This window comes from Neopelma chrysocephalum, unplaced genomic scaffold (genome assembly GCF_003984885.1).
Source record: "Neopelma chrysocephalum unplaced genomic scaffold, ASM398488v2 Primary Assembly neopelma1_88, whole genome shotgun sequence".
Taxonomy (NCBI): domain Eukaryota; kingdom Metazoa; phylum Chordata; class Aves; order Passeriformes; family Pipridae; genus Neopelma; species Neopelma chrysocephalum.
The window spans coordinates 2241634-2253308 of record NW_020897750.1 but is presented as its reverse complement, the minus strand read 5'-3'; the positions used below and the strand labels follow the sequence as shown (position 1 = coordinate 2253308).

The 11675-nt window shown below is 40.6% G+C and overlaps 1 protein-coding gene across 1 annotated transcript in view; it reads right to left on the bottom strand.

Moving 5' to 3' along the window:
- The window catches only part of PRMT9 (protein arginine methyltransferase 9), a 20101-nt gene extending 13446 nt beyond the window's left edge, over positions 1–6655 (bottom strand). The window contains exons 1-7 of the mRNA XM_027692704.1: positions 6551–6655; positions 6241–6319; positions 5473–5676; positions 4812–4960; positions 3410–3646; positions 2728–2895; positions 1530–1632 (exon numbers count right to left, since the gene is read on the bottom strand). Of these exons, the coding sequence (XP_027548505.1) occupies positions 1530–1632; positions 2728–2895; positions 3410–3646; positions 4812–4960; positions 5473–5649 (834 nt within the window). The 5' untranslated portion in view covers positions 5650–5676; positions 6241–6319; positions 6551–6655. The remainder of the gene's footprint in view (positions 1–1529; positions 1633–2727; positions 2896–3409; positions 3647–4811; positions 4961–5472; positions 5677–6240; positions 6320–6550) is intronic.
- Positions 6656–11675: the final 5020 nt, after the last annotated feature.

Sequence of the window (11675 nt, the reverse complement as noted above, 5' to 3'; positions counted from 1 at the left end):
TTTTAAATTAGTTGGAATCAAAGCAATGACAAAATAAAGGGAAGTCCCTCTATTTCATAAAACATAACAGAGGTTAACCCATATAAGACTCCTTGTCATATTACTTTGCTTTTGATGTATGGTAACCAAAATGAAAAATACATATAGTAAAATCCAAGACCCAGTGGAATTGTTCAGTCTCCCAAAAAGGTTCAAATCAGCAAAAATAAATTAAAAGCAGAAGCATATGGCATATTTACAAAATTATAACTGAGTGTTCCCTAGTGTCACAATGAGAAATAATTCTTCTGTAATTCAGCATTTTCTGCTTAGACTGACATGATTTTCTGTTACTAGTTGGTATCTCAGAATGACCAGGTTGTAATCAAACTCACAGGAAAATAGTGTGTTTAAAATCCACATAAACCTCTTCAGTGTTACTTAAAAAGTTGGGGGACAAAAAAAGATTAAACCAAAATAAATGAACAGTGATCAAGAGTGAACCACCTCTGTATGATGGAAGGTTACATGGGGGAAACATCCACTGCAAGTATCACAGAATCACAGAATTAACTGGGTTGGAAAAGACCTCCAAGATCATCAATTCCAACCTTTGATCCAACACCACTGTTTTTACTAGACCATGGCACTAAGTGCCACATCCAGTCTCATCTTAAAAACCTCCAGGGATGGAGAATCCACCACCTCCCTGGGCAGCCCATTCCAATGCCTGATTACCCTCTCTGTAAAGAATTTCTTCCTAATATCCAACCTAAACCTCCCCTGGCACAGCTTAAGACCATGCCCTCTTGTCTTACTGAAAGCTGCCTGGGAGAAGAGACCAACCCCCACCTGGCTACAAACTCCTTTCAGGGAGTTGTAGAGAGTAATGAGGTCTCCCCTGAGCCGCCTCCTCTTCTCCAGGCTAAACAACCCCAGCTCCCTCAGTCTCTCCTCATAGGACTTGTGCTCCAGTCCCTTCACCAGCCTTGTTGCTCTTCCCTGGACCTGCTCCAGCCCCTCAATATCCTTCCTGAACTGAGGGGCCAGAACTGGACACAGCACTCCAGGTGTGGCCTCACCAGGGCTGAGTACAGGGGAAGAATCACTTCCCTGGTCCTGCTGGCCACACTGTTCCTGATCCAGGCCAGGATGCCATTGGCCCTCCTGGCCACCTGGGCACACTGCTGGCTCATGTTCAGCTTCCTGTCAATCCAAACTCCCAGGTCCCTTTCTGCCTGGCTGCTCTCCAGCCACTCTGTGGCTGCATGGTTGTTGTGGCCAAGTACCTGTCTACTCAGAACATGAGCTCACAGAAGGACAACGTATGCTGCTGTCTCAGTGCCATTCACCAAAACCAAATTCATGGAACAGAGATCACTCATTTTTAGCATAACAAAAGGAATATCTACAAAACTTTCTCATTCACATAGGTCTGGAATGTGTGCACATGCACTCATACACACACACACATGTGCTACTATGTGTGTGTGTGTACATATATATATATATATAAAAAATACATATACATATGTACCAACATCACCCACCTTTGGCTGTAAAAGTAGATGTTCCCAAGCATGTATCAAGCTCTCCACAATTCCTTCTCCAAATAAACCAGCATCTACTGTTTCTGTGACAACCAAGGAAACCCTACATAAGAAAAACAACACCATGAAATATAATGTATAACACACGTTCCTGTTAACAATCATTCTTTAAAAAAAACTATACCAATGTGAGCTCAGAGTAAAAAACTTTTACCAGTGTTCTGACATTTCAATATAGATGGGTAATTTAGTTCTTCCAAAAAATTAAATGTTTTGAATTGTTGTTAGAAGTTATTCAAGATGCAGATAAAAGAGAATAAATATTGAGCAAGAATTTACCATAAAGCCTCTTGTTCAGCATTTATAAATAAATTGTGAGGGAAGAATCTAGCCAAAACAGGAAGATGTTTCAGCCTGGGCACACAGCCAGTGATATTGCAGAATATTTATTTTGTGCAAGAGTATGCATTCATGCATGTGTATAAAAAGGAATTAAAACCCCCAAAGCTATAATCAGAGCACAATAAAATTATTACACAGATTACAAACAGCAAAATCCTAAATGCTCTGGAATTAAACCAAAAAAACATACAGCATGATAAGAGAAGACATTTCTAGAACAGTAGGAATTTACTCCTGACAGGTGACATCTAGTAACTCATTATATAAATTAAAAGGACATATATTTTACTGTAGCTCAGCTGGCACAATTATACAAGGCTTGACTGGCCTAAACCACGTGGCTAAACCACAGGAGCTTCATCATTTCCGATCATGAGCCTGTACCATCACCAGACACTTTACCATAAATGTTTGTATCACCATCCTATTCAGAGGCTGCAGAAGTGAGACACAAGTTGTTAAGTATAAAACTGTGTTAAAATTAGTTTTAGGACACAGTAATCTAACTTTTCCTGTTGCTGTAATATAATTACATATGCCCCAAAGCTCCCACCATCAAAGACTTAAACTCCTTCATTTATGACACTGTTGATCTACCATAGAGATTAGTACAATCTGAAGAACATGTTGTCATTTCTGCACTGCTCTATAAAAGCATAAAACATACAGAGAACCTTCTCATGTTCTGGGTAATACCACAGCAGTGTTATTTCCTGTTTAGGTCACAAAGCATTTACCATTTCCTTAAAATTAGGAGCAAATTCAAATACTGTCACAACAGAAAGCAACAACGTACCTTTCAGGTATGTGTTTTGGAATTTCTATATCAAGTGACTTCAAATGCAGAAGTTTGATCTCTCTTTCCATATTATTTGCTGCCACCACATCACAGGCAAGTTCATACATGGTTTTTGATAATTCGCAGGCATAGACACATGACGCACCTGCCTTTTTTGCAAACATACTGAAAAACATGAATAAGGGTTTTTCCCCTCCTCCACATCTGCTTCATATTTCTACTAGTTCAAGTCTAAAAATCATCATTAAGTGAACTAGTATCTCTTGTGTGAACACTGATACTGCATGAGTTGTTGATAGCATATCAAGAGGATATCAAAGAAACCACCAGAGTTAGCATAAGGATACTCCCCTCAGCTATGCTAAGTAACTCTTCAGGCTCAATACTTAAAAGACAGGACAAATGGCATTACAACTCCAAAATCAACATGAGTAATTCAATTTATACAGCACTTATTGGCACAAAAAGCATCTGCAACAAATAATAAAAAAGCTTCCAAAAAACACTACTAAACACTAACCTCCAGACTCACTGATTGCTGAAAACTTTGGTTTCTTCCTTTAGTTTTGTCTCCATAAAGGCATGAAAGTAATTTTATTTTCCACTAGCAACCAAATTTTGTTAGACAACAAGTATGTTTCTATTAAATTCATGTTAAAAATGTGCACTTGTGGCATACCTTAAAATTCCTGTTCCTGTGCCAATGTCAAGGACAGAGCTGCACCCTGAGCGGACAGCATTCTCAATGGCCTTCAGGTAGGTGAGGTTCCTCTTGGCATCATTGAGCATGATGAAGTGCCAGCGTTCCACCAGCCAGTTTGCAACACGGTAAAAGTTTTCCTTTGCATCAGCGAAGTCTGGGTTGAGCTTCACTGCCTTGTGAAAATACCCAGCTGCTTCATCTCTAAAGCCCATTCTGAGAGCAAAAATGACAAATAAATAGAAAGCATGCCTTCAGCTGTATCTGTGGGTCTGTGGAAGTATTTTGCATTAGTTAGAAAGATTATCTTTAGAAACACTGGCACTGCCTTATGAAAAAGAATGGTGTACAGCTTTACATCAAATCACTGTAAAAACGCAAAGGCAGTCCAAAAATACCACTGTGTGCACCAACAATCCACTACTGCATCCTTTGATGAAGTAAAACAGGTTTTACAAGAATTTGCTGCAACAATATGACAGCAGCAACTCTGCAATCCAGTCTCACAGATGTTCAAATCAAGAGAATGCCATAAACCTCAAAAGTGCTTTACCGTATTTAACTGGAACATACTGCAAAACTATCAAATTTTGAGTTGCCAGCTCTTGCATTAAGTGCCAATTTTGAAAAAAAAAAGGAAAAAAAAAGAAACCAAATTGTGAACTTGAAGCAAGTTTTTATAATACCTATAGCATATTCTCAAATCAGACAGCAATGAAAAAAGCCCCAAATCTATCAAATATACATATATACTTTAATACAATGTTGGGAGAGGTGTTCCTTTGAAACAAAGAAAGTAATCACAAAAAGCAAACCTAATGAAAACTATCTCAATTATGACCTATGATTTCAGTCTCAAAGAGTTGAGCAACAGAAAACACTTTTCTGCTTTACATTAATAAATACAAGCATAAGCTCAAACCATTCAAGAACAGCCCTACACGGTACAGGATACACAACCAGCTACTCCTCACTTCAAAGGTCTGTTATATGTCATCTCAAGAAGGACCAGAATTAAGAGACAGCATTCAAAGTTTGTAATTCTGATGGGATCTAACAGGCAAGAAAGGAAGAACTTCTAAAACTATGTTAACCGCTATTGTGACTGAACAACTTCGGTCTCTTTTTTGTTCAGTAATTCCTTAATAAATTGTCAGAATATATTTGAAGACTGCATTTTTATTTTTAACTTTTTACTTTAGTAAAAATACTTTTCCTTTTTTTTCTTTTACTTTTGCTGTGACTACCAACATTAGCTTTGGCTACTCTATTTAAGCTGACAAACAGATTTAAGTTCAACAGTACACACTACAGAGCATTAAGCATGTGCTTGCATTTACAGTGTGAACTTTACAAGAACTGAATATACATTACTACAAACCTGAAGAGATGTTCTCCCATACTATTACATATCACTTCATCATTCGGATATAGTTCCAGTGCTTGTTCATAACAGTTAAACAGATCTTGAATCCGTGCCAGAGAATCTAGTTCTTCTGCCCATTTGAAGAGAGTAAATTGAAATGTTTCCTAGAAAATAATACATATACCACTGAGTTGCTGGGAGTTACCAGAAGTAGGGAATGGAGCCCTGAAAACATCTGGAGGTATCCTGACATGCACCTAAACATCCTCATCTCCCTAAGCAGCAGCATACAACTGTTTGCCATCATAAATGGTATTTGGCTCACCTGGAAGAAGTGGAAATAACCTCTTGGATGTCTGAGGAGGACCAAGAGGATCCTCACCCAGTAGTATTTACTAAGAGCCTGTGTGTATAGTAATGCATGCTCCAATACTATTTTTATTAAACTTGATTGACACACACAGACTAAAAGTGTATGAATTCCCTTCATATAAGCATACAGAGCTTATTAAACAAGGCATTGGCCATCTCCATCACTACTAACTTTCCAATTCTGTCTTCAAAATAAAAATAGAAATCAATTACATACAACAAATCACAAGTACAAAATGTGTCACAAAGACTTCAAGGGAACAGAATACATAAAATTGTTTCAAGTAACTCGAAGAGCACTTACTTTGATGCTAGTTTTTAACTCAGGAGCCAGATTTAGTACCAGGAGATAGTGAGCATATGCAGTTCCAAAATCATGCTCCTCCAGGCAATGCTCAGCGCTCTGCAAAGATCTGGAAACCAATTCCCGCCTGCTGGCTTCCCGACCACCTCTGCGAAATTTGGCATTGGAGTTGGGCATTCTGAAGAATGTAACTACTCACTTTTCCTAAAAAGAAAAAAAAAAGCAAAGCAAAAAAGTCACACATACAGCATACTGCAAGCCGAAAAGCTTGTATACAAAGTTCACAGATCAAGAAGCACTTTAATTTTCACTGGAGTTTGTAAAAACATCCTCCCTCGCCCCAAATCCTAAACGTTCAAGGACATGCTCATCTTTGTGACACTGATAATTCCATCAGCTCTCAGTGTTCACCATTCAATAGTCAAGCGTGCATCACATCTGTCTTAGACCAGATCCTGGAAACAGATTGCGTTTTTCCCTTTGTGATATCTATTTTTGTAATAGACATTTTATCATGTCTCTGACCCAATAGTTTTGCTCATGCACTCATAAATTTCAAAATCAACCACAAAATCTGCAGGTTAAAATTTTTCTCGTTGAACAACAGTATCTCCATAAAGCAAAGCGAGCCAATGAGCTCGCAGTTTATTTTACAGAAAGCAGCGTGACAATTTTTCTGCTTAAAAAAGAAGTTAAAGAGTTACCAGAACCAATATGCGCATTTTTATACCTGTCTCGGTCACCGCCGCAACTTTTAAAGCTACTTACCTGAGAAGGGCTAATACCGCCTTCGGTATTTCCAGATGAGTCCCAAAGCCGAAGAACACGGAGTTTACACGGAGAGGGACTGCAAGAAACACAGCACCATCACGACAAGGCTTGTTTTGTTGGTTTATTTTAATCCAGAAACCCACCAAGTACCGGCAGGGCACACAGGGACGTGCAAAGCCAGGGCGGGCCGTGCGACCTCGCCCGCCGTGGGATGCGGGGACCGGGGCAGGTGACCCCGGGACGGCCGCCCCGGGAAGCTGCGGGGGACCCGGGGGGGGGCTTCCCCTGCCTTGGGAACATCCATCACCTGCTCCAGGGCCATCCATCCCCTGCAGGGCACGGACCAACACTCCCAGCCCGCCGCCGCCATCCCAGTGCCGGGATCGCGCAGGCGCTGGGCGGTGCCCGGCGGGAGCCAGCGCTACGGAATAAAGGTGCTTTTCATTACCCTTGTTCTTCCTCCACCCGCATCCAGTCCCTTCAAATGTGTTAATTCAGCTCGTGCAAACGCAGGGCTGTAGGAGTGATTCACAGCGATGTTCCCCATCCAGTCCCTTGCCCATCCGCGCTGTTCGGGTCTACGCTCCCACCACGAAAGAAGCGCCACCTTAAATGTTTAGCGGCTGCAGTGTAAGGGCTGCACGCTGCGCACACACTGTAGTCTGGGTGTTCCTAAAACCTAATTGTAATTCCACTCTTGGTAAATCCAGAACACTCACGATACCAGGTTTAAGTCATGAAAGGCCTAGTTGTCTTTGTCTAACAACTCCGCTCTGCAACAAGAGATTGCAAGGAGCAAAACTTAGAGCTTTGCTCAGCATCTCCAGTCCCTAATTTCGTTCCCTTCCCTACTTAGGACACCACTTCTCTTCTTTGTGGAACCCGGCAGACTGTCTGCTCCGGGGAAACAGCCACATGCAGAGCTCCGCAGTGCACATCTTTTCTTAAAAAGGCAGAGTTCATTTGGTCATGTCCTACTTCTGGGACAAGAACAGGCCACGGCATTGTTTACTAATTAGGAAATGTCTGGAAGCTGCTCATCCTCATTTTCGTGCGCTAAAGCATGAATGCAGCTCCTCCAGGCTTTTATAGATGTGGATATTTATTGTACGTGCATTTCCTTTTGAGAAACAAATGAGCATCACCTAAAAATGTCAGGCCAACATTGTGAACAAGATTAAAATAGCACATACAGAGTGGGAACATGAATCTAGATGAAACACAGTAGCAGTTAAGCTGTAATCCATGGCAAACTTCTTTATTGCTCTATAATATTGTAAGAGAGGGCAAGTTTACAAACATTTTCCCAAAGGAAAAAATCCAGAACAGGCAACCTGAATGATGCTAGAATCAACTTCTGATAGAGGAAAGTCATGCTAGAAAAAACATACAGTAACTGGTAAAGCACTTGGGCTGAAGTCCATGAGGATGTGCAACTATTAGTATCAGAAAGTATCAAATATTTTATACAAGGACTGGGATCTAAAGGAGGACATAATATATTATTAAATGAACTGGTACCAACAAGCCTTCCTCCAGTTTTGACCAAAAAAAAAAAAAAAAGCTATGAACTTTAAATTAGTTACAGGTAGGGAACAACCTTCTCTGACTTTAGCTTAATTATGCTTTCCAGCTAGAGGATGACAGTATGGGGAAAAGAAAATATTAGCATCTGTGGGTTATAAGGAGAGAGAGAGAGTGAGTTAAGGTGTAACAGGAGCTAGACTGTACCAAATATTGTAATGAGTAAGTATCTGTGACACTCCACGGTTCTCCAAACTAGTTCAACTATTTTTTTTGTCAGAGCAAATAAATGCTGAATAGATAGCATAAATGCTTTATAGTGCCTACTTCTAAGCATAAATGAAGTAGCACTGTGTGCTACCCATTTGTGGAGGACAATTACTAAAAAGTGGCAGTGTAAAATCCTTGGAATTCGCAAGATTCAGTTCAGTTCAAAGGCTGGGGAGGATATTTGTTAATCTCATACTGCTTTTTGGTGGAACACTTAGGGAAAAAATGGCCACAGAATACAATGTTTATAACACAGAAAAAGCATACAGCTGCATTCTAAAATAATTTGTTGGATAAATATTTTGCTGTAAGGGAGTGCCAGAAAGGAATGTCCATCTTATCAGATATATACATGATTGCCATAATAATAATGAAATTGGTTGACAGTAGAATAAATAATGTTGGTCTGCATCGTGGGTGGTCAGAGATCAGTCAGTTCCTATTTGCACTCTTGATGGATGAGAGCAGAGGGAACAGGCAGCCCAGTGGTACCTCACATATGCATGAGACCCTTAAGATCTTGCAAGCCAACAGTAATGTCACAGTCATAAGCAAGATGGGAGTTAGAAGGAAACTCTGTAAACTTTCTGTTAAACCCATAACAGGACTAACAGAGCTAAAAGTGCATGGACAAGAAAAGAAACTATAATTCCTTGGAAGGATGCTATTGCTAATGATGTTTTCAACAACACTACTGTGAAAATGCTGGGAGCTGATTTCAATGCTCTCTAATAAAATGTCAGTAAAATGGAAAGTTAAATTTACTAATTTCTAACCCATCTCTTCATAACATACAGCCTGGAGACACAATCAGCCACAGATCAGAATATCATCTTTCATGAAAATCAGAATGGTGATCAGACAAGAACATAAGGAAGGTAAGATGGAACAAAACATAGATGCTGGTGTATCCCTATCGTATAAAATTATTTGAAGAGGGTATTTCCTGATACCATGCATGCAATGAATGCCAAGGAAAAACAGCCAAAGGAAAGATAAATACGCTATTTATGGACAAGATATTTCTGGGGCTTCACATAGTCAACCTATGTCATAGTCTCTTAAAAAAGGCTACAATAAGGCAGTAAACTTTGATGACCTTGAATAGGGAATGGCAGAAGAGAGGAAATTTTTCTAAACTGCTGATATAAAGACACTTCAAGCCTTAGTTACAAAAGGGCAACTCCTTTTATTGCTTATTAGATATGTAATTGTCCATACAGTAATGCAGTAACGGGCTAGTATGTCTCCCCAGTCTGCCATCCTTTTTTTTTTTTTTTTAATCACAATTCTGCAGTTTTAGAGTTTGACTGGTGGGTCAGGTTTAGGAAAAGATATATTTAATAATTTTGGTGGTCGGATTCAAAATGTTGTCTGGATACCAACACTGGATAAACAGTGTAGAATATTGATGTAATAGTGATTTTGGTTCCTTGCTTTATTATGTAAAAACAAGTTAACTCTATTCTGGAAAAAAATGTGTTATGTTTACGTATGTATTTCTGTTGGACTACAACTGCTCCTTTTAAGTGCAACTAGAATGGAATACATTTTTACTTTACATGATTGAGCCAGGTGGACCAATTTTCCTTAATGGGCTTGTCATGGTTGGAGAACCCTAAACTTTAGACCCAGTGTTTTTTTGCCAGATAGAAAGTTCAGTACTAAGCTAAACATTCTTTTTTTTCCCCCCTTTTTAATTCGAATGCAAGCAGAAATCCACACAAAGCATGGGTCCAATTACTTTACAACACTTTAGTGAAATTATAACAGGAAAACTACAGTAACTATAAACAAGCATGAAAAATATTATTCCAACTAATGCCAAAGACAACTACAGGTCAAAGTAAACAAACTATTCATGGAAGGCATACTTACTCTTGAAATGCTGCTCCAGTAATCTAAACAGAGATAAGGATTGTTTGTTATTTCTTTAGGGTGGGGGTTTTTTTAATTATTTTTAAACTGAGTTTTGAATAACATAGTAGTTTCTCAGTTAAATAATATTAGAAAATAAGTGTCACAGCAGACAATGTGATCTTGCAGATTAATTTAAAATGAGATTCATGATGTGCCCCCCTATTTCCATAGTTGACTTCTGCAGGTCAGTGCCTGGGGTCATACAGAAAAAGGTTGATAGTTACACCGCCAGTTATCTTCATCTCAGACATGCAGATTAGGTTTAACTGTGGGCTCAACAATAATACATTTGATTAATACCAAAGCTCATTGTTTCAAATGGAGCAGAAAGTAACATGCAATTTGCCAACATACCGAAAACAAAATAAATTGAAGTTACTCCCAAAGAAGAGATCACATACATTTATGACTAAAATACATACCCCCCCAATCATCTAATAGGGTCCCACCAAAGCACTACGAATTGCACTATGGTCAAAACATTAAAACTATGAAATTATAGCTAAAGTATAAATAAAAGTATAACTACAAGCCTTTTTCTGGTTTTTTTTTATGACTTTCCTAACATTCTGAACTGAAATAATGCATCAAGTTGTCTTCTCAAGGTCTTGCTGTCGCTGCATGCAGTACTTGTTCACAAAATCTGTTTTTATTAGTTTATTGAATGAAGACATAAAGGTCAGTCTACCTCTAATTTACGGAGTATTTCATGGGCAGACACACAAGCAGGACAGGGGCAGGCGAGCAGTGCCAGCCTTCTCAGCCAGCAGATCACCATGGCCGATTATGGATCAAGCAGCCCGTGTGTAGCTCTGTGCATCCTCCCACTGAGAGACTGCTCAGCCCCTTCCTAAAGCCCATGAACGCTTTTGTGAGGTGGAGGGGGCCCGGCAGCTGGTAAAATCATAGAATACGCTGAGTTGGAAGGGACCCATCAGAATCATCAAGTCCAGCTCCTGGCCCTGCACAGGACATCCCAAAAATCCCACCACATGCCTGAGAGCATTGTCCAAACACTTCTTGAACTCTGTCAGGCTTGGTGCTGTGACCACTTCCCTGAGGAGCCTGTTCCAGTGCCCAATCACCAGGTGGGTGAAGAACCTTCTCCTGATATCCAGCCTAAACCTCCCTTGACTGAGCTTCATGCTGTTTCCTTGGGTTCTGTCACTGGTCACCACGGAAAAGAGATCAGTGCCTGCCTCTCCTCTTCCCCTCACGAGGAAGTTGTAACTGCAATGAGGTCTCCCCTCAGTCTCCTCTTCTCCAGGCTGAATGGACCAAGAGACCACAGCCACTCCTCATACGGCTTCCCCTCAAGGCCCTTCACCTTCAGTACTCTCCTTTGGATGCTCCCTAATAACTTAATATCTTTCTTCTATTGCGGTGCCCAAAACTGCCACAATATTCAAGGTGAGGCTGCCCCAGTGCAGAGCTGAGCGGGACAATCCCCTCCCTCGCCCGGCTGGCGATGCTTTGCCTGATGCCCCCCAGGACACGGTTGGCATTCCTGGCTGCCAGGGCACTGCTGACTCAGATTCAACTTGCCATCGACCAGGACCCCGAGGTCCCTTTCTGCGGCACTGCTTTCCGGCATCTCATTCCCCAGCCTGTACACACAACCAGGGTTGCCCCGTTCCAGGTGCAGAACTCGACACTCGCCCTTGTTAAACTACGGCTGGCGATTGCCCACCTCTCTACCTTGCCGAGGTGCCTCTGCA